General features: G+C 70.9%; 1 protein-coding gene across 1 annotated transcript; it reads right to left on the bottom strand.

The window, feature by feature from the left end:
- Window positions 1–607: 607 nt before the first annotated feature.
- On the bottom strand, window positions 608–22,524 carry TPP1 (tripeptidyl peptidase 1; the record flags this gene model as incomplete). Its single annotated transcript, XM_084260467.1, has 10 exons — window positions 22,454–22,524; window positions 17,158–17,229; window positions 16,919–17,058; window positions 15,447–15,597; window positions 13,541–13,662; window positions 10,292–10,464; window positions 7,402–7,600; window positions 3,574–3,762; window positions 1,698–1,770; window positions 608–800 (listed from the first exon to the last, which is right to left on the bottom strand). The coding sequence occupies exons 1-10, from the start codon at window positions 22,462–22,464 to the stop codon at window positions 608–610; spliced, it is 1,323 nt and encodes a 440-aa protein (XP_084116593.1). The 5' UTR covers window positions 22,465–22,524.
- Window positions 22,525–22,967: the final 443 nt, after the last annotated feature.

Below are 22,967 nucleotides of genomic sequence, written 5' to 3'. Positions count from 1 at the left end.
CTCCAGACCCATCTGCAGCCCCCCACCCCCATCCAGAGCCCCATAGCCCCATCTCAGGCCCGCAGCCCCATCACATCCCCCCAGCCCCATCACACCCCCCCAGCCCCATCCACAGCCCCACAGCCCCATCCCCAGCCCCATCCCCAGCCCCCAGCCACATCCCCAGCCCCCCAGCCCCATCACATCCCCCCAGCCCATCAGAGCCCCCCAGCCCCATCCACAACCCCATCCCCAGTCCCCCAGCCCCATCACAGCCCCCCATAGCCCCATCACAGCCCCCCAGCCCCACCACATCCCCCAGCCCTGTCCCCAGCCCCCCAGCCCCATCCCAAGCCCCCAGCCTATCACAGCCCCCCAGCCCCATCAGAGCCCCCCAGTCCCATCCCTAGCCCCATCAGAGCCCCCCAGCCCCATCAGAGCCCCCCAGCCCCATCCCCAGCCCCATCACAGCCCCCCAGCCCCATCATATCCCCCCAGCCCCATCCCCAGCCCCATCAGAGCCCCCAGCCCCAGCCCCCCAGCCCCATCAGAGCCCCCCATCCCCATCCCCAGCCCCATCACAGCCCCCCAGCCCCATGAGAGCCCCCCATCCCCATCCCCAGCCCCATCACAGCCCCCCAGCCCCATGAGAGCCCCCCAGCCCCATCCCCAGCCCCCCACGGCGCCGCCCCCTCCCCACCTGGTAGTCGGGCATGGGGAAGACGTTGCTGAAGCCGCCGCCGCTGATGTAGTCGGTCACCTCCTCTGTCACCAGGAAGGGGTTCTGGAAGGACGTGCCCCCCACCGTGGTGACGTAGGGACTGGGGGACAGGGGGGCACGGTGGGTGCTCACCCAGCGCAGAGGCACCCAGCCCCCAGCCCCGAGGCTCCCCCCACCCCCGAGGGTCCCCCCAGTCCCGAGGATCCCCCCACCCCCGAGGATCCCCCCAGCCCCGAGGGTCCCCCCAGCCCCGAGGGTCCTCCCACCCCCGAGGGTCCCCCCAGCCCCGAGGATCCCCCCAGCCCCGAGGGTCCCCCCAGCCCCGAGGGTCGCCCCAGTCCCGAGGATCCCCCCAGCCCCGAGGGTCCCCCCCACCCCCGAGGGTCCCCCCAGCCCCGAGGGTCCCCCCAGCCCCGAGGATCCCCCAGCCCTGAGGGTCCCCCCAGCCCCGAGGATCCCCCCAGCCCCGAGGGTCCCCCCACCCCCGAGGGTCCCCCCAGTCCCGAGGATCCCCCCAGCCCCAAGGGTCCCCCCACCCCCGAGGGTCCCCCCAGCCCCGAGGGTCCCCCCACCCCCGAGGATCCCCCCAGCCCCGAGGCTCCCCCCAGCCCCGAGGGTCCCCCCACCCCCGAGGATCCCCCCAGCCCCAAGGGTCCCCCCACCCCGAGGGTCCCCCCAGCCCCGAGGGTCCCCCCACCCCCGAGGATCCCCCCAGCCCCGAGGCTCCCCCAGTCCCGAGGGTCCCCCCAGCCCCGAGGATCCCCCCAGCCCCAAGGGTCCCCCCACCCCCGAGGGTCCCCCCAGTCCCGAGGGTCCCCCAGCCCTGAGGGTCCCCCCAGCCCCAAGGGTCCCCCCAGCCCCGAGGGTCCCCCCAGCTCCCAGGGCTGCGGGTGGGGCTGACACCCCCCCCCCCTCCCCAGGAGCCCCCAGAAAGGGCTCAAAGCCCCATCAGCCAGCTCGGTGTGGAGACCCCCCCGTGCCCCCAGCCCAGCCCTACCTGGAGGCTGGGAAGTTGGGCCTGAAGGTGTTGTTCCCCCCAGGGACCCTCCTGCAGCCGGCACCATCGTCACCTGCCGAGGGAGACGGATCAGGGGGTGACCCCTCAGCACCTCCACTGCCCCCCAGGAGCTGCCCAGCACCACCAGGGAAGGGGCCTCCCCACCTCCCAGGCTGGGGGTGGTGGCTGCCCACAGAATCCCAGGATCCCAAGGCTGGAAAAGACCTTGAAGATCATCCAGTCCAACCAATCCCACCCTGTGCTGACCCCATCCCTGAGCACCTCATCTCCCCTCTGTTAAACACCCCCAGGGGGGACTCAGCCCCTCCCTGGGCAGCCTGTGCCACAGCCCCACAGCTCTGCCAGGGAAGAACTTTGCCCTCCCAGCTGAGCTGACCCTGCCCTGGGGCAGCTTGAGCCCATTGCCCCTCGGCCCAGCTCCTGGCCCCTGGCTGCAGAGACCATCGCCCACCTCTCTGCACCCTCCTGGCAGGGCAGGGGAGGTGGGGAGAAGGGCTCCCCTCAGCCTCCTCTTCTCCAGGCTCAGCACCCCCAGCTCCCTCAGCTGCTCCTCAGAGGATTTGCCCTCCAGCCCCTTCCCCAGCCTGGTTGCCCTTCTCTGCACTCGCTCCAGGACCTCCCTGTCCTTCTGGTGCTGAGGAGCCCAGAACTGGACCCAGCACTCCAGCTGCAGCCTCCCCAGTGCCCAGCCCAGGGGCACAATCCCCTCCCCAGCCCCACTGGCCACGCTGGGTCTGGCACAAGCCAGGATGCCCTTGGCCTTCCTGGCCCCCTGGGCACACTGCTGGCTCCTGGTCAGTCCCAGTCCCCCAACACCCCCAGGTCCTGCTCTGCCTGACAGCTCTCCAGACAGTCTCCCCAGCCTGGAGCTGCTGGGGGTTGTTGTGTCCCATGGGCAGGACTCTGCCCTTGGCCTGGTTGAACCTCATCCCCTTGGGCTCAGCCCGTGGAACCAGCCTGGCCAGACCCCTCTGAAGCCCCTCCCCACCCTCAGGCAGACCCACACCTCCTCCCAGCTCAGTGTCACCCCATCCCCATCCCATCCCCATCCCCATCCCTTCCCCCAGCTCATGGCTCAGCCCAGCACGTCCTCTGGGCAGGACTCTGCCCTTGGCCCTGTCCAACCTCATCCCTTGGGCTCAGCCCATGGGTCCAGCCTGTCCAGACCCCTCTGAAGCCCCTCCCCAACCCTCAGGCAGACCCACACCTCCTCCCAGCTCAGTGTCATCCCATCCCCATCCCATCCCCATCCCTTCCCCCTGCTCATGGCTCAGCCCATCACGTCCCCTGGGCAGGACTCTGCCCTTGGCCCTGTTGAACCTCATCCCATTGGGGTCATCCCATCAATCCAGACCCCTCTGAAGCCCCTCCCCACCCTCAGGCAGACCCACACCTCCTCCCAGCTCAGTGTCACCCCATCCCCATCCCATCCCATCCCATCCCATCCCATCCCCATCCCATCCCATCCCATCCCATCCCATCCATCCCATCCCATCCCATCCCCTCATCCCCATCCCCATCCCATCCCATCCCATCCCATCCCATCCCATCCCATCCCATCCCATCCCCATCCCATCCCATCCCATCCCCATCCCCATCCCATCCCATCCCATCCCATCCCATCCCCATCCCATCCCATCCCATCCCATCCCATCCCATCCCATCCCATCCCATCCCATCCCCATCCCATCCCCATCCCTTCCCCCAACTCATAGCTCAACCCATCACATCCCACGGGCAGGACTCTACCCAAACCTCACCCCATTGTGCCCAGCCCACGGATCCAGCCTGGCCAGACCCTTGAGGGGGGCAGCACATCCCCCCTGACCCCCCCCAGCCCCCCCAGCCCCCGTACCCGAGGCGAAGAGGATGGTGAGGCCGCGGGCGGCGGCCTTCATGAGCTCGGCGTTGACGCGGCGCATGTAGGCGCGGGACAGCCCGTCCTCCTCGTCGCCGTAGCTCACCGTGTGCACCCAGGGCAGGGAGGACGTGTTGCTGAGCAGCACCAGCCAGGCCAGGAAGGGCTCCTGGCTCTCGTGCCTCCCTGTGCACATGGGGGGGTCCTGGGAGTCAGGGTGGGGGGGGGCAGCACCCCCTGGGGTCCCCCCTGGCACCCAGCCCGCCTCGGGAGCAGGGCTGGGGCATGGAGGGGGGGGGAGATCCCCAGAGTGTAGCTGAGAGTGTCAGCACCCAGCTCTGGGGGACCCTGCACCCCATTGCAGGGTGGGGAGACGCAGCCACCCCCCCTCTGAGCAGCTGCCAGGGGGCTGCAGCCACCCCCGGACCCCTCCCCACAGCAGCGGGGGCCAGAGCAGCTCGATGGGTGCTCTGGCTCCCTGTCCAGGGTCCCTTCCCACCCTGACCCCTCCTGGCTCCCTGTCCAGGGTCCCTCCCCACCCTGATCCCTCCTGGCTCCCTGTCCCAGGGTCCCTTACCCCATCCCCAGAGCCCCAGCTCCCTGTCCCAGGGTCCCTTCCCACCCTGACCCCTCTCCACAGCCCCAGCTCCCTGTCCCAGGGTCCCTCCCCACCCTGATCCCTCTCCAGAGCCCCAGCTCCCTCTCCAGGGTCCCTTCCCATCCCAGTCCCTCTCCACAGCCCCAGCTCCCTGTCCCAGGGCCCCTTCCCACCCTGACCCCTCTCCAGAGCCCCAGCTCCCTGTCCCAGGGTCCCTTCCCCCATCCCCAGAGCCCCAGCTCCCTGTCCCAGGGTCCCTTCCCACCCTGATCCCTCTCCAGATCCCTCTCCAGAGCCCCAGCTCCAGGTCCCAGGGTCCCTCCCCACCCTGACCCCTCTCCACAGCCCCAGCTCCCTGTCCCAGGGTCCCTTCCCACCCTGATCCCTCTCCAGAGCCCCAGCTCCCTGTCCCAGGGCCCCTTCCCACCCTGACCCCTCTCCACAGCCCCAGCTCCCTGTCCCAGGGTCCCTTCCCACCCTGATCCCTCCCCAGAGCCCCAGCTCCACATCCCAAGGTCCCTTCCCACCCTGATCCCTCTCCAGATCCCTCTCCACAGCCCCAGCTCCCTGTCCCGGGGTCCCTTCCCACCCTGTTCCCTCCCCAGAGCCCCAGCTCCCTGTCCCGGGGTCCCTTCTCCGTTATCTACTCCACAGGGAGAGGTTCAGCCCAGGGATCAGCCTCAGCCCCCAAAAATCAGGACCCCCCCTCCCCAGGCACCACTCCCAGTGTCCCCACGGGAAGGCAGCAGTGGGGTGGCATCTCTGCTGGTGTCTTGGGGATGGGATGGGAATGGAATGGGATGGGATGGGGATGGGGATGGGATGGGATGGGATGGGGATGGGGATGGGATGGGGATGGGATGGGGATGGGATGGGATGGGGATGGGATGGGATGGGATGGGATGGGGATGGGGATGGGGATGGGGATGGGATGGGGATGGGGATGGGGATGGGGATGGGATGGGATGGGATGGGATGGGGATGGGGATGGGGATGGGATGGGATGGGTTGGGGATGGGATGGGGATGGGATGGGATGGGATGGGGATGGGGATGGGGATGGGATGGGGATGAGAAGGGGATGGGATGGGATGGGATGGGATGGGGATGGGGATGGGGATGGGATGGGATGAGGATGGGGATGGGATGGGATGGGGATGGGATGGGATGGGATGGGATGGGGATGGGGATGGGATGGGGATGGGGATGGGGATGGGGATGGGATGGGGATGGGATGGGGATGGGATGGGAATGGGGATGGGATGGGAGGGGATGGGGATGGGATGGGGATGGTATGGGGATGGGATGGGATGGGATGGGGATGGGATGGGATGGGGATGGGGATGGGATGGGATGGGGATGGGATGGGATGGGATGGGATGGGATGGGATGGGGATGGGGATGGGATGGGGATGGGATGGGATGGGGATGGGATGGGATGGGATGGGGATGAGAAGGGGATGGGATGGGATGGGATGGGATGGGATGGGATGGGATGGGATGGGATGGGATGGGGATGGGGATGGGGATGGGATGGGATGGGATGGGATGAGGGGGTGGGGTGGGTGGGGTGGGGATGGGGTTGGGTGGGGTGGGGATGGGTGGGGGTGGGGGGATGGGGATGGGGATGGGGATGGGATGGGGATGGGGATGGGATGGGGATGGGATGGGGATAGGGATGGGGATGGGGATGGGGATGGGATGGGATGGGATGGGGATGGGGATGGGATGGGATGGGATGGATGGGATGGGGATGGGTGGGATGGGGATGGGATGGGATGGGATGGGATGGGGATGGGGATGGGATGGGGATGGGGATGGGGATGGGTATGGGGATGGGGATGGGGATGGGATGGGGATGGGGATGGGATGGGATGAGGATGGGATGGGGATGGGATGGGGATGGGGATGGGATGGGGATGGGGATGGGATGGGGATGGGATGAGATGGGGATGGGATGGGGATGGGACGGGTTGGGGATGGGATGGGAGGGGATGGGGATGGGATGGGATGGGTTGGGGATGGGATGGGGATGGGATGGGATGGGATGGGTTGGGGATGGGATGGGAGGGGATGGGGATGGGATGGGGATGGGATGGGATGGGATGGGGATGGATGGGGATGGGATGGGGATGGGATGGGGATGGGGATGGGATGGGGATGGGATGGGATGGGATGGGATGGGATGGGATGGGATGGGGATGGGATGGGTTGGGGATGGGATGGGGATGGGATGGGATGGGATGGGTTGGGGATGGGATGGGAGGGGATGGGGATGGGATGGGGATGGGATGGGATGGGGATGGGATGGGGGATGGGGATGGGATGGGGATGGGGATGGGATGGGGATGGGATGGGGATGGGATGGGATGGTGGTGGGATGGGATGGGGATGGGATGGGATGGGGATGGGGGATGGGATGGGGATGGGATGGGATGGGATGGGATGGATGGGATGGGATGGGATGGGATGGGATGGGATGGATGGGATGGGATGGGATGGGATGGGATGGGATGGGATGGGATGGGATGGGGATGGGATGGGATGGGGATGGGGATGGGGATGGGATGGGATGGGATGGGGAGGGATGGGGATGGGATGGGGATGGGATGGGGATGGGGATGGGGATGGGGATGGGGATGGGGATGGGATGGGATGGGATGGGGATGGGATGGGATGGGATGGGGATGGGGAAGGGATGGGATGGGGATGGGTGGGGGATGGGATGGGGGATGGGGATGGGGATGGGATGGGGATGGGATGGGGATGGGATGGGGATGGGGGGATGGGGATGGGGATGGGGATGGGGATGGGATGGGATGGGATGGATGGGATGGGGATGGGGATGGGGATGGGGATGGGATGGGATGGGATGGGATGGGATGGGATGGGATGGGGATGGGGTGGGGATGGGATGGGGATGGGGATAGGATGGGGATGGGATGGGGATGGGATGGGATGGGGATGGGGATGGGATGGGGATGGGATGGGATGGGGATGGGGATGGGGATGGGATGGGGATGGGATGGGATGGGATGGGATGGGATGGGATGGGATGAGATGGGGATGGGGATGGGATGGGGATGGGATGGGATGGGATGGGCTGTGCCACCCCCAGCAGGCTGGGTACCAGCACGGGGGGGCGATGGGCCGCGCCGGGCGCCTGGGCTCTGCCTGGGGGTGGGCTGGTGGGCTGGGTGGGGGTCTGGGTGGGGGCCTGGGGGGTACCTGGGTTGCTGAAGACCCATGTGGAGACGTTGGCGCCCGTGCTCATGATGTACTCCACGTCCAGACTGGCCTCCAGCCCGGCCCGGCCGCGGCCCTGCGGCCCCACCACGCGCTCCACGCGCGACCGGTGCGCGAAGCCGCCGCCGAAGAGCCGCATGAACTCGGCCAGGTCGGCCTGGTGGAAGTACTGCTCCAGGAACTGGGGGGACAGGGGGGGACAGGGGGACAGGGGGGGACATGGGGGGGGTTGGGGTCTCCTTCAGCCGAGTTCTTTGCCCTGGGAGGCGTCGCCAAGACGCCAGCGCAGCACGTGAACCCTCAGCACCCAGGAACACCCCCCACAGACCCCCAGGAACCCCACACAATCCCCCAGAGCCCCTCAGGAACCCCCCAGAGCCCCCAGGAACCCCCCACAGCCCCCCAGGAACCCCCCACAGACCCCCAGGAACTCCCCACCACCACCCAGGAACCCCACACAGACCCCCAGGAACCACCCACAGACCCCCAGGAACCCCACAGAGCCCAGGAACCACCCCCAGCCTCTCAGGAACCCCCCACAGACCCCAGGAACCACCCACAGACCTTCAGGAACCCACAACAGCCCCCCAGGAACTACCCACAGACCCCCAGGAACCCTCTGCAGCCCCCCAGGAGCTCCCCACAGGCCCCAGGACCCCCCCAGAGACCCCAGGAACCCTCTACAGCCCCCCGGAACCCCCACAGCCCCCCAGGAACCCCCCACAGACACCCAGGAACTCCCATGAGACCCCAGGAACGCCCCAGGAACCCCTGAGGAACACCCCCCAGCCCCTCAGGAACCCCCTCCCAGAGCCCCAGGAACCCCCCCCCCAGCCCCCTAGGAACCTGCTACAGCCCCCCAGGAACCCCTCCAAGACCCTGGGACCCCCCCCCGCCCCAGAGCCCCAGGAACCCACCACAACCCCTCAGAGCACCTCAGAAACCCCCCACAGCCCCCCAGAAACCCTCTACAGCCCCCCAGGAACCACCCACAGACCCCAGGAAACCCCCCCAGACCCTCAGGAACACCCCCCAGACCCCAGGAACCCCACAGAGACCCCAGGAACCCCCCCCAGAGCCCCAGGAACCCCCCAGAGACCCCAGGAACCCCCGTCAGACCCCCAGGAACTCCCCACAGCCCCCCACGAACCCCCTGCCAGAGCCCCAGGAACCCCCCCCAGCCCCTCAGGAACCCCCCACAGCCCCCAGGAACCCACCACAGAACCCCATGAACCCCCACAGACTCCAAGGAACCCCCCAGAGCCCCCCAGGAACCCCCCACAGACCCCCAGGAACCCCCTACAGACCCCCAGGAACCCCCCACAGACACCCAGGAACACCCCACAGACCCCAGGGAACCCTCTACAGCCCCCCAGGAACCCCCCACAGACCCCAGGAACCCCCCTCAGACCCCCAGGAACCCCCCACCAGAGCCCCAGGAACCCCCCACAACCCCCCAGAGCCCCTCAGAAACCCCCCACAGACTCCAAGGAACCCCCCAGAGCCCCTCAGGAACACCCCCCAGCCCCTCAGGAACCCCCCACAGCCCCCCAGGAACCCTCTACAGCCCCCCAGGAACCCACCACAGAGCCCAGGAACACCCCACAGCTCCCCAGGAACCCTCTACAGCCCCCCAGGAACCCCCCAGAGCCCCAGGAACCCCCCACAGACCCCAGGGAACCCTCTACAGCCCCCCAGGAACCCCCCACAGCCCCCCAGGAACCCCCCTCAGACCCCAGGAACCCCCCACAGCCCCCGAGGAACCACCTACAGCCCCCCAGGAACCCCCCAGAGAGCCCAGGAACACCCCACAGACCCCAGGAACCCCCCTCAGACCCCCAGGAACCCCCCACCAGAGCCCCAGGAACCCCCCACAACCCCCCAGAGCCCCTCAGAAACCCCCCACAGACTCCAAGGAACCCCCCAGAGCCCCTCAGGAACCCACCCCCAGCCCCTCAGCAAACCACAACAGCCACCCAGGAACCCCCAATAGACCCCAGGAACCCCTCACAGCCCCCCAGGAACCCCCCAGAGCCCCCCAGGAACCCCTCACAGCCCCCCAGGAAACACCCCCAGGCCCCCAGGAACCCCCCACAGACCCCCAGGAACCCCCTACAGACACCCAGGAACCCCCAGCAGACCCCCAGGAACCCCCTACAGACACCCAGGAACCCACCACAGACCCTCAGGACCCCCCCCGAGCCCCTCAGAAACCCACCACAGCTCCCCAGGAACCCCCAGAGCCCCCCAGGAACCCCCCACAGACCCCCAGGAACCCCCTACAGACCCCCAGGAACCCACCACAGCTCCCCAGGAACCCCCAGAGCCCCCCAGGAACCCCCCCACAGACCCCCAGGAACCCCCCACAGCCCCCCAGAGCACCTCAGAAACCCCCCACAGCTCCCCAGGAACCCTCTACAGCCCCCCAGGAACCCCCCACAGCCCCCCAGGAACCCCCCTCAGACCCCCAGGAACCCCCCACAGCCCCCGAGGAACCACCCACAGCCCCCCAGGAACCCACCACAGAGCCCAGGAACACCCCACAGACCCCAGGGAACCCCCCACAGCCTCCGAGGAACCCCCCTCAGACCCTCAGGAACTCCCCAGAGACCCCAGGAACCCCCCACAGCCCCCCAGGAACCCCCCACAGCCCCAGGAACCCCCCACAGACCCCAGGGAACCCTCTACAGCCCCCCAGGAACCCCCCTCAGACCCTCAGGACCCCCCCCGAGCCCCTCAGAAATCCACCACAGCCCCCCAGGAACCCCCCAGAGACCCCAGGACCCCCCCAGGAACGCCCCCAGACCCCCAGGAGCCCCCCCAAGAGCCCCAGGACCCCCCCCAGGGCCAGTTCCCGTGGGGGCTGCCCCACCTGGGCGCAGGCCTGGCTGTTGTTGGGCAGCAGCCCCACGTCGCGGGCGGTCAGGTTGTACCTCTGGCGCAGGACGGCGGGTGTCACCCCCAGGTGGAAGCCGCTCGGGGCGTCCGCGCGGCGCCCCCGGCCCGGCGCCGTCCGCTGCGCGGGGAACCGGTGCAGCCCCCCCACTGCCCGGCCGGGCGACGGGCAGGGTCAGGGGGGCTGCACGGCCCCCTGCACCCCCCAGCCCCCTCCCCAGCGCTCCCAGTCTGCCCTGAGGCTGGGGTCCCCTTCCCAGTGCTCCCAGTCTGCCCTGAGCCTGGGGGTCCCCCCAGCCCCCTCCCCAGTGTTCCCAGTCTGCCGTGAGCCTGGGGGTCCCCCAGCCCCCTCCCCAGTGTTCCCAGTCTGCCTTAAGGCTGGGGGTCCCCTTAGCCCCCTCCCCAGTGTTCCCAGTCTGCCCTGAGGCTGGGGGTCCCCCCAGCCCCCTCCCCAGGGCTCCCAGTCTGCCCTGAGCCTGGGGGGTCCCCTCCCCAGTGTTCCCAGTCTGCCCTGAGGCTGGGGGTCCCCCCAGCCCCCTCCCCAGGGCTCCCAGTCTCCCCTGAGCCTGGGGGTCCCCTCAGCCCCCTCCCCAGGGCTCCCAGTCTGCCTTAAGGCTGGGGGTCACCTCCCCAGGGCTCCCAGTCTGCCCTGAGCCTGGGGGTCCCCTCACCAGTGTTCCCAGTCTGCCCTGAGCCTGAGGGTCCCCCCAGCCCCCTCCCCAGGGCTCCCAGTCTCCCCTGAGGCTGGGGTCCCCTCCCCAGTGCTCCCAGTCTGCTCTGAGCCTGGGGGTTCCCCCAGCCCCCTCCCCAGTGCTCCCAGTCTGCCCTGAGGCTGGGGGTTCCCTCAGCACCCTCCCCAGGGCTCCCAGTCTGCCCTGAGGCTGGGGTCACCCTCCCCAGTGTTCCCAGTCTGCCCTGAGCCTGGGGGTCCCCTCAGCCCCCTCCCCAGTGCTCCCAGTCTGCCTGGAGCCTGGGGGTTCCCTCAGCACCCTCCCCAGGGCTCCCAGTCTGCCCTGAGGCTGGGGGCACCCTCACCAGTGTTCCCAGTCTGCCCTGAGGCTGGGGTCCCCTCCCCAGTGTTCCCAGTCTGCCCTGAGCCTGGGGGTCCCCTCAGCACCCTCCCCAGTGTTCCCAGTCTGCCCTGAGGCTGGGGGTCCCCTCCCCAGGGCTCCCAGTCTGCCCTGAGCCTGGGGGTCCCCCCAGCCCCCTCCCCAGTGCTCCCAGTCTGCCCTGAGCCTGGGGGTCCCCTCAGCCCCCTCCCCAGGGCTCCCAGTCTCCCCTGAGCCTGGGGGGCACCCTCACCGGTGTTCCCAGTCTGCCCTGAGGCTGGGGGCACCCTCACCAGTGCTCCCAGTCTGCCCTGAGCCTGGGGGTCCCCTCAGCCCCCTCCCCAGTGCTCCCAGTCTGCCCTGAGGCTGGGGGTCCCCTCAGCCCCCTCCCCAGTGCTCCCAGTCTGCCCTGAGCCTGGGGGTCCCCCCAGTCCCCACCCCAGGGCTCCCAGTCTGCTCTGAGCCTGGGGGTCCCCCCAGCCCCCTCCCCAGTGCTCCCAGTCTGCCCGGAGCCTGGGGGTCCCCTCAGCCCCCTCCCCAGTGCTCCCAGTCTGCCCGGAGCCTGGGGGTCCCCCCAGTCCCCTCCCCAGTGCTCCCAGTCTGCCCTGAGCCTGGGGGTCCCCTCAGCCCCCTCCCCAGGGCTCCCAGTCTGCCCTGAGCCTGGGGGTCCCCTCCCCAGTGTTCCCAATCTGCCCTGAGGCTGGGGGGCACCCTCACCAGTGTTCCCAGTCTGCCCTGAGCCTGGGGGTCCCCTCAGCCCCCTCCCCAGTGTTCCCAGTCTGCCCTGAGCCTGGGGGTCCCCCCAGCCCCCTCCCCAGTGCTCCCAGTCTGCCCCGAGACTGGGGGTCCCCTCAGCCCCCTCCCCAGTGCTCCCAGTCTGCCCTGAGGCTGGGGGGCCCCTCAGCACCCTCCCCAGTGCTCCCAGTATGCTCTGAGGCTGGGGGTCCCCCCAGCCCCCTCCCCAGTGCTCCCAGTCTGCCCTGAGGCAGGGGGTCACCTCCCCAGTGCTCCCAGTCTCCCCTGAGGCTGGGGGTCCCCTCAGCCCCCACCCCAGTGTTCCCAGTCTGTCCTGAGGTGGGGGGTCCCCTCTCCAGTGCTCCCAGTCTGCCGTGAGGCTGGGGGTCCCCTCAGCACCCTCCCCAGTGTTCCCAGTCTGCCCAGAGCCTGGGGGTCCCCTCAGCACCCTCCCCAGTGCTCCCAGTCTGTCCTGAGGTGGGGGGTCCCCTCTCCAGTGCTCCCAGTCTGCCCTGAGGCTGGGGGTCCCCTCCCCAGCGCTCCCAGTCTGCCCTGAGGCTGGGGGTCCCCTCCCCAGTGCTCCCAGTCTGCCCTGAGGCTGGGGGTCCCCTCAGCCCCCTCCCCAGTGCTCCCAGTCTGCCCTGAGCCTGGGGGTCCCCTCAGCCCCCACCCCAGTGTTCCCAGTCTGCCCTGAGGCTGGGGTCTCCTCCCCAGTGCTCCCAGTCTGCCCTGAGCCTGGGGTCCCCTCCCCAGTGTTCCCAGTCTGCCCTGAGCCTGGGGGTCCCCCCAGCCCCCTCCCCAGGGCTCCCAGTCTGCCCTGAGGCTGGGGGTCCCCTCCCCAGTGCTCCCAGTCTGCTTTGAGCCTGGGGGTCCCCCCAGCCCCCTCCCCAGTGCTCCCAGTCTCCCCTGAGCCTGGGGGTCCCCCCAGCCCCCTCCCCAGCGCTCCCAGTCTCCCCTGAGGCTGGGGTCCCCTCCCCAGCGCTCCCAGTCTGCCCTTAGGCGGGGGGTCCCCTCCCCAGTGCTCCCAGTCTCCCCTGAGGCTGGGGTCTCCTCCCCAGTGCTCCCAGTCTGCCCTGAGGGTCCCCCAGCCCCCTCCCCAGTGCTCCCAGTCTGCCCTGAGGGTCCCCCCAGCCCCCTCCCCAGTGTTCCCAGTCTGCCCTGAGCCTGGGGGTCCCCCCAGCCCCCTCCCCAGTGCTCCCAGTCTGCCCTGAGGGTCCCCTCAGCCCCCTCCCCAGTGCTCCCAGTCTGCCTTGAGGGTCCCCCCAGCCCCCTCCCCAGTGTTCCCAGTCTGCCCTGAGCCTGGGGGTCCCCTCAGCCCCCTCCCCAGGGCTCCCAGTCTGCCCTGAGCCTGGGGGTCCCCCCAGCCCCCTCCCCAGGGCTCCCAGTCTGCCCTGAGGGTCCCCCCAGCCCCCTCCCCAGTGCTCCCAGTGCCGGGGTGGTACCGAAGTCCAGGTGCGGCGCCAGGTCCTGGGGCAGCGCGTAGGGCCGCGGGGAGCGCACGACGCTGCGCCCGCCCTGCACGTAGCGGTGGAACTGGGCGCCGGGCAGCAGCTGCTCGGCCACCCTGTGACACGGGGACACCCACCACCATCACCATCAGCATCACCATCATCAGCAGCATCATCATCATCATCCCCACCCACCCAGAGTCCCCCCAGACCCGCCCGGAGCCCTGGTGACCCAGCACAGCACCCACCATGGCACCCAGCCCGGCACCCAGCCCAGTGCCCAGCCTGGTGCCCACCACAGCACCCACCACAGCACCCACCATGGCACCCAGCCTGGCACCCAGCCCGGCACCCAGCCCAGTGCCCAGCCCAGCACCCACCATGGCACCCAGCCCAGTGCCCAGCATGGTGCCCACCATGGCACCCAGCCCAACACCCAGCCCGGCACCCACCACAGCACCCAGCCTGGCACCCACCATGGCATTCAGCCCAGCACCCAGCCCAGTGCCCAGCCCAGCACCCACCATGGTGCCCACCACAGCACCCAGCCTGGCACCCACCATGGCATTCAGCCCAGCACCCAGCCCAGTGCCCAGCCCAGCACCCACCATGGTGCCCACCACAGCACCCAGCCCAGCACCCAGCCTGGCGCCCACCATGGCACCCAGCCCAACACCCAGCCCAGCACCCAGCCCAGTGCCCAGCCCAGCACCCACCACAGCACCCACCACGGCACCCAGCCCAGCACCCAGCCCGGCACCCACCACAGCACCCAGCCTGGCAGGGGCCAGCCCAGTGGCCACCACAGCACCCAGCCTGGCACCCACCATGGCACCCAGCCCAGAACCCAACCCAGCACCCACCACAGCACCCAGCCTGGCACCCAGCCCAGTGCTCAGCATGACACCCAGCATGACATCCAGCATGGCACCCAGCCCAGAGGGGCCCATCCCAGTGCCCAGCATGGTGCCCAGCATAGTGCCCACCATGGCACCCAGCCCAGTGCCCAGCCCAGCACCCACCTGGTGCCCACCATGGCACCCAGCCCGGCACCCAGCCCAGTGCCCAGCATGGTGCCCAGCATAGTGCCCACCATGGCACCCAACAGAGTGCCCAGCCCAGTGCCCAGCATGGTGCCCAGCCCGGTGTCCCTCATGGTGCCCATCCCAGTGCCCAGTATAGTGCCCAACCCAGTGCCCAGCATGGCACCCACCATAGTGCCCAGCCCAGTGCCCCTCATGGTGCCCAACCTGGTGCCCACCATGACACCCACCAGAGTGCCCAGCATGGTGCCCAGCCCAGTGCCCAGTATGGTGCCCAGCATGGTGCCCAGTCCAGTGCCCAGTATGGTGCCCAGCCCAGTGCCCAGCATGGTGCCCAGCCCAGTGCCCAGCCTGGCACCCAGCATGGCACCCAGCCCAGTGCCCAGTATGGTGCCCAGCATAATGCCCACCATGGCACCCACCATAGTGCCCAGCCCAGTGCCCAGTATGGTGCCCAGCCCGGTGCCTAGCCTGGCACCCACCATAGTGCCCAGCCCAGTGCCCAGTATGGTGCCCAGCCCGGTGCCCAGCCTGGCACCCACCATAGTGCCCAGCTCAGTGCCCAGTATGGTGCCCAGCATAGTGCCCAGCCCAGTGCCCAGCATGGCACCCATCCCAGTGCCCAGTATGGTGCCCAGCCCGGTGCCCACCATGGCACCCACCATAGTGCCCAGCTCAGTGCCCAGTATGGTGCCCACCATAGTGCCCATCCCAGTGCCCAGTATGGCACCCATCCCAGTGCCCAGTATGGTGCCCAGCCTGGTGCCAACCACGGCAGCCACCGTAGTGCCCAGCCTGGCACCCACCTGGCACCCCGTCCGGTGCCCACCCGTGCCCCCCGCAGCCCCCAGCCTCACCCGGCGGGCATGTGGCACTCCAGGAAGTCCATGGTGGCGACGCCGCTGCAGCCGTGGACGCCGTGAGCCGCCAGCCACTTCCGCACCGTCGCCAGCGCGGCCGCCTCGGGCCGCACCACGTCCCGCACCTGCTCCAGCGACAGGTACCGGCCTGGGGCACACGGGGGCCCGGTCAGGACCCGGGGGAGGGTCCCGGCTCGGGACCCCCAGGAAGGTCCCGCTCAGGACCCCCAGGAAGGTCCCGCTCAGGAACCCCCAGGAGGGTCCCACTCCAGGATCCCTGGGGAGGATCTGGCTCAGGACCCCCGGGAAGGGATCCCTGGGGAGGGTCCCAGCTCAGGACCCCTGGGGATGGTCCCGGCTCAGGGGGAGGGTCCCACTCAGGACCCCTGGGGATGGCCCCAGCTCAGGACCCCTGGGGTGTGTCCTGGCTCAGGACCCCTGGGAAGGTCCCAGCTCAGGGGGAGGGTCCCAGCTCAGGACCCCCGGGGAGGGTCTGGCTCAGGACCCCTGGGGAGGGTCCCAGCTCAGGACCCCCGGGGAGGGTCTGGCTCAGGACCCCTGGAGAGGGTCCCGGCTCAGGACCCCTCAGGAAGGTCCCAGCTCAGGGGGAGGGTCCCGGCTCAGGACCCCCGGGGAGGGATCCCTGGGGAGGTTCCCAGCTCAGGACCCCTGGGGATGGTCCCGGCTCAGGACCCTGGGGAGGGTCCCAGCTCAGGACCCCTGGGGAGGGTCCCAGCTCAGGGGGAGGGTCCCGGCTCAGGATCCCCAGGGAGGGATCCCTGGGGAGGTTCCCAGCTCAGGACCCTGGGGAGGGTCCCAGCTCAGGACCCCTAGGGAGGGTCCCAGCTCAGAGGGAGGGTCCCGGCTCAGGAGCCCCAGGGAGGGATCCCTGGGGAGGTTCCCAGCTCAGGACCCCTGGGGAGGGTCCCAGCTCAGGGGGAGGGTCCCGGCTCAGGACCCCTGGGGAGGGATCCCTGGGGAGGTTCCCAGCTCAGGACCCCTGGGGATGGTCCCGGCTCAGGACCCTGGGGAGGGTCCCAGCTCAGGACCCCTGGGAAGGTCCCAGCTCAGGGGGAGGGTCCCGGCTCAGGACCCCTTGGACAGCCCCGGCTCAGGACCCCCAGGGAGTGTCTGGCTCAGGACCCCTGGGGAGGGTCCCAGCTCAGGACCCCCGGGGAGGGTCTGGCTCAGGACCCCTCAGGAAGGTCCCGGCTCAGGGGCAGGGTCCCGGCTCAGGACTCCCGGGGAGGGATCCCTGGGGAGGTTCCCAGCTCAGGACCCCTCAGGAAGGTCCCGGCTCAGGACCCTGGGGAGGGTCCCAGCTCAGGACCCCTGGGAAGGTCCCAGCTCAGGGGGAGGGTCCCGGCTCAGGACCCCCAGGGAGGGATCCCTGGGGAGGTTCCCAGCTCAGGACCCCTGGGGATGGCCCCAGCTCGGGACCCCCGGGCAGGGCCCGGCTGCGTCCTCACCGTATCGCGGCGAGCGGGGGTCGGACACGGCGCTGACGATGCGCGCCAGGCGGTGGGCGCCGCGCTGCCGCAGGGCCAGGGTCAGCCCCACGCGGTCCTGGGGGGCCACGCGCCCCGCGTGGCTCCAGCCGGGGGGCACGCTGCGGGCAGGGAGCGCACGGGGGGTGGGTGCTGGGCACTGGGGGACCCCCCCCAAGCCCCCAGCCCCCAGCCCCCAGCCCCCCTGCCCGGGAACCTACCGGAAGGGCTGGTCCCACTCGGGGGCCAGGCCCGCGGCGCAGCCCACGCACAGCGCCAGCAGCACGGGGACCCTGCGGGGGGTGGGCAGGGAACAGCCTCAGCAGGGGGGTGCAGGGATGGGGAGACCCTCACCACAGAGCATCCCCCCCTGGCCACCCTTAGCACCGGCCTGGGGACCCCTCCCTGCCCCCCCAAGTCCCTCTCACCCCCGGGATGGGAGACCCCCAGAGCCCTCACCCCCTCCCCATGACCCCAGTCCCTGTTACTGCCAAGCCCAGGGACCCCTCCTCACCCCCCAAGTCCCCCTCAACCCCCGGGATGGGAGACCCCCTGAACCCTCACCCCCTCCCCATGGCCCCAGTCCCCATTACTGCCAGTCCAGGGACCCCTCCTCACCCCCCAAGTCCCTCTCACCCCCGGGCTGGGAGACCCCCTGAGCCCTCACCCCCTCCCCATGGCCCCAGTCCCCATTACTGCCAGCCCAGGGACCCCTCCCAGCCCCCAAGTCCCTCTCACCCTCGGGCTGGGAGACCCCCTGAGCCCTCACCCCCCTCCCCATCCCCCCAGTCCCTGTTACTGCCAGTCCAGGGACCCCTCCTCACCCCCCAAGTCCCTCTCACCCCCAGGCTGGGAGACCCCCTGAGCCCTCACCCCCTCCCCATCCCCCCCAGTCCCTGTTACTGCCAGCCCAGGGACCCCTCCTCACCCCCCAAGTCCCTCTCACCCCTGGGCTGGGAGACCCCCTGAGCCCTCCCCCCCTCCCCATCCCCCCCAGTCCCTGTTACTGCCAGCCCAGGGACCCCTCCCTGCCCCCCAAATCCCCCTCACCCCCGGGCTGGGAGACCCCCTGAGCCCTCACCCCCTCCCCATGACCCCAGCCCCTGTTACTGCCAGCCCAGGGACCCCTCCTCACCCCCCAAGTCCCTCTCACCCCCGGGCTGGGAGACCCCCTGAGCCCTCACCCCATCCCCAGCCCCCCTCAGTCCCCATTACTGCCAGCCCAGGGACCCCTCCTCACCCCCCAACTCCCTCTCACCTCCATGCCAGGAGACCCCCTGAGCCCTCACCCCATCCCCAGCCCCCTCAGTCCCCATTACTGCCAGTCCAGGGACCCCTCCTCACCCCCCAAGTCCCTGTCACCCCTGGGCTGGGAGACCCCCTGAGCCCTCACCCCATCCCCATCCCCCCCAGCCCCTGTTACTGCCAGCCCAGGGACCCCTCCTCACCCCCCAATCCCTCTCACCCCCATGCCCGGAGCCCCCTGAGCCCTCCCCCCCTCCCCATGGCCCCAGTCCCTGTTACTGCCAGCCCAGGGACCCCTCCCAGCCCCCCAAGTCCCTCTCACCCCCGGGCTGGGAGACCCCCTGAGCCCTCCCCCCCTCCCCATGGCCCCAGTCCCCATTACTGCCAGTCCAGGGACCCCTCCTCACCCCCCCCAATCCCTCTCACCCCCATGCCCGGAGCCCCCTGAGCCCTCACCCCCTCCCCATGGCCCCAGTCCCTGTTACTGCCAGCCCAGGGACCCCTCCCTGCCCCCCCAAATCCCTCTCACCCCCGGGCTGGGAGACCCCCTGAGCCCTCACCCCCTCCCCATCCCCCCCAGTCCCCATTACTGCCAGCCCAGGGACCCCTCCTCACCCCCCAAGTCCCTCTCACCCCCATGCCCGGAGCCCCCTGAGCCCTCACCCTCTCCCCATGACCCCAGTCCCTGTTACTGCCAGCCCAGGGACCCCTCCCTGCCCCCCCAAGTCCCTCTCACCCCCGGGATGGGAGACCCCCTGAGCCCTCCCCACCTCCCCATCCCCCCCAGTCCCTGTTACTGCCAGCCCAGGGACCCCTCCCTGCCCCCCCAAGTCCCTCTCACCCCCGGGATGGGAGACCCCCTGAGCCCTCCCCACCTCCCCATCCCCCCCAGTCCCTGTTACTGCCAGCCCAGGGACCCCTCCTCACCCCCCAAGTCCCTCTCACCCCCGGGCTGGGAGACCCCCTGAGCCCTCACCCCCTCCCCATGGCCCCCAGTCCCCATTACTGCCAGCCCAGGGACCCCTCCTCACCCCCCCCAATCCCTCTCACCCCCATGCCCGGAGCCCCCTGAGCCCTCACCCCCTCCCCATGACCCCAGCCCCTGTTACTGCCAGCCCAGGGACCCCTCCTCACCCCCCAAGTCCCTCTCACCCCCGGGCTGGGAGACCCCCTGAGCCCTCACCCCCTCCCCATGACCCCAGCCCCTGTTACTGCCAGCCCAGGGACCCCTCCCAGCCCCCCAAGTCCCTCTCACCCCCAGGCTGGGAGACCCCCTGAGCCCTCACCCCCTCCCCATGGCCCCAGTCCCCATTACTGCCAGTCCAGGGACCCCTCCTCACCCCCCCCAATCCCTCTCACCCCCATGCCCGGAGCCCCCTGAACCCTCCCTCCCCCCCTCCCCATGGCCCCAGTCCCTGTTACTCCCAGCCCAGGGACCCCTCCTCACCCCCCAAGTCCCTCTCACCTCCATGCCAGGAGACCCCCTGAGCCCTCACCCCATCCCCAGCCCCCTCAGTCCCCATTACTGCCAGCCCAGGGACCCCTCCTCACCCCCCAAGTCCCTCTCACCCCGGGGCTGGGAGACCCCCTGAGCCCTCACCCCAACTGATCCCCCCCAGTCCCCATTACTGCCAGCCCAGGGACCCCTCCCAGCCCCCCAAGTCCCTCTCACCCCAGGGCTGGGAGACCCCCTGAGCCCTCACCCCTCCCCAGCCCCCCTCAGTCCCCATTACTGCCAGCCCAGGGACCCCTCCCAGCCCCCCAAGTCCCTCTCACCCCCGGGATGGGAGACCCCTGAGCCCTCACCCCCTCCCCATCCCCCCCAGTCCCCATTACTGCCAGCCCAGGGACCCCTCCTCACCCCCCCCAATCCCTCTCACCCCCATGCCCGGAGCCCCCTGAGCCCTCCCCCCCTCCCCATGGCCCCAGTCCCTGTTACTGCCAGCCCAGGGACCCCTCCTCACCCCCCAAGTCCCTCTCACCCCCGGGCTGGGAGACCCCCAGAGCCCTCCCCCCCTCCCCATGACCCCAGTCCCCATTACTGCCAGTCCAGGGACCCCTCCTCACCCCCCTGAGTCCCTCTCACCCCCGGGCTGGGAGACCCCCTGAGCCCTCACCCCCTCCCCATCCCCCCCAGTCCCTGTTACTGCCAGCCCAGGGACCCCTCCTCACCCCCCAAGTCCCTCTCACCCCCGGGCTGGGAGACCCCCAGAGCCCTCACCCCAACTGATCCCCCCCAGTCCCCATTACTGCCAGCCCAGGGACCCCTCCTCACCCCCCAAGTCCCTGTCACCCCTGGGCTGGGAGACCCCCTGAGCCCTCCCCCCCTCCCCATCCCCCCCAGTCCCCATTACTGCCAGCCCAGGGACCCCTCCTCACCCCCCAACTCCCTCTCACCCCCAGGCTGGGAGACCCCCAGAGCCCTCACCCCATCCCCAGCCCCCCCAGTCCCCGTTACTGCCAGCCCAGGGACCCCTCCCAGCCCCCCAAGTCCCTCTCACCCCCGGGCTGGGAGACCCCCTGAGCCCTCCCCCCCTCCCCATGACCCCAGTCCCCATTGCTGCCAGCCCAGGGACCCCTCCCAGCCCCCTTGGTCCCTCTCACCCCAGGGCTGGGAGACCCCCTGAGCCCTCCCCCCCTCCCCATGACCCCAGTCCCCGTTACTGCCAGCCCAGGGACCCCTCCCCGCCCCCCCCAATCCCTCTCACCCCCATGCCCGGAGCCCCCTGAGCCCTCACCCCATCCCCATCCCCCCCAGTCCCCATTACTGCCAGCCCAGGGACCCCTCCCAGCCCCCCAAGTCCCTCTCACCCCCATGCCCGGAGCCCCCTGCCCCCACCGTCCCCGTGCCAGGACCCCCCACCCCAGTGCCCTCCACGTCAGGGAGCTCCCCCCACCTCCCAAGACCCCGTGACCCCCACGCCTGGAGCCCCCCACCCCTGTTACCCCGTGACCCCCGGGCCGGTGAAGCCCCCCCACCCTCCCGAGTCCCTGTCACCCCCGTGCCGGGAGCCCCCGTCCCCCAGTGCCCCCCGTGCTGGGAGCTGAGCCCCCCCCCCCCAACTCAGCATCACCCGCGCTGGGACCCCTCCCCACCCCCCACTCCCTGTCACCTGGTGCTGGGAGCCCCCGGTGACCCCCGGTGACCCCCGGGCCTGGAGCCCCTGTGACCCCGTGACCCCCAGGCCGGGAGCCCCGGTGACCCCATGACCGTGTGCCAGGAGACCCCCCGCCCCCGCTGCCCCGGTGCTGGGAGCCCCCATCCCCCAGTGACCCCCATGCCGGGAGCTGACCCCCCCCCCCCAACTCAGCATCACCCGTGCTGGGCCCTCCCCAACCCCCGGTCCCTGTCACCCCTGTGCCAGGATCCCCCGGTGACCCCTGTGACCCCGTTACCCCCGGGCCCAGAGCCCCCATCCCCCCGTGACCCCGGTGCCGGGAGCTGACCCCCCCCCCCAACTCAGCATCACCCGCGCTGGGACCCCTCCCCAACCCCCACTCCCTGTCACCCGGTGCCAGGATCCCCCGGTGACCCCCGTGACCCCGTGACCCCCGGTGCTGGGAGCCCTGGTGACCCCGTGACCCCTGGGCCTGGAGCCCCCGTGACCCCGTGACCGTGTGCCAGGAGCCCCCCCCCGCCCCAGTGCCAGGAGCCCCCGTGACCCCGTTACCCCTGGGCCTGAAGCCCCCGTGACCCCCGGACCTGGAGCCCCGGTGACCCCGTGATGGTGTCTCAGGAGCCCCCCCCCTGCCCCCGCTGCCCCGGTGCCAGGAGCCCCCGTCCCCCGGTGCCCCCGGTGCCCCCTGGTGCCGGGAGCTGACCCCCCCACCAACTCAGCATCACCCGTGCTGGGCCCTCCCCAACCCCCGGTCCCCGTCACCCGGTGCCAGGAACCCCGGTGACCCCGTTACCCCCGGGCCCGGAGCCCCGGTGACCCCGTGAGGGTGTCTCAGGGGTCCCCCCGGAGCCCCCCGTGCCGGGAGCTGGACCCCCCCCCCCAACTCAGCATCACCCGTGCCGGGCCCTCCCCAACCCCCGGTCCCTGTCACCCGGTGCCAGGAACCCCGGTGACCCCTGTGACCCCCGTTACCCCTGGGCCCGGAGCCCCCGGTGACCCCGTGACCCCCGGGCCTGGAGCCCCCGTGACCCCGTGACCCCGGCGCTGGGAGCCCCCGTCACCCGGTGCCCCCCATGACCCCCAGGCCCGGAGCCCCGGTGACCCCGTGACGGTGTCTCAGGGGTCCCCCCGGAGCCGCCCCCCCCCCCGTTACCCGGGCGCCATCCCGCCGCCTCCCGCCGCAGCGCCCCGGTCACGTGCGCGGGCGCCTGACTGCCGCTCACGTGACACCGGGGCCGCGGTCACGTGACGGGCCCGCGGTCACGTGGCGCCCCCCCCCGCGCCACCGGGCACGGGGCCAGCGCGGTCCCGCGGCGGGGGGAGGGGAGTGGCCACGCCCCCTCCCGGCCCCGCCCCCTGCTGGCCACGCGCCCCCCGCCCCCTCCTGGCCCCGCCCCCTCCTGGCCCCGTCCCGTCTGAGGGGTCCCTGTGGGGCTGGGGGTCCGGGCTGGGGGGCTGAGGGGTCCCTATGGGGCTGGTGGGCCCAGGCTGAGGGGTCCCTATGGGGCTGAGGGGTATCTATGGGGCCAGGGGGCCCAGGCTGGGGGGCTGAGGGGTCCCTGTGGGGCTGGGGGGCCCGGGCTGGGGGGTCCCTATGGGGCTGGGGGGCCCAGGCTGGGGGGCTGAGGGGTCCCTATGGGGCTGGGGGGCCCGGGCTGGGGGGCTGG

The sequence above is a fragment of the Gallinula chloropus genome (genome assembly GCF_964237585.1).
Source record: "Gallinula chloropus genome assembly, chromosome: 1".
In the NCBI taxonomy this organism is placed as follows: Eukaryota; Metazoa; Chordata; class Aves; order Gruiformes; family Rallidae; genus Gallinula; species Gallinula chloropus.
Note: the sequence above shows the minus strand (reverse complement) of the source record. Positions and strands in the feature narration are given on the sequence as shown.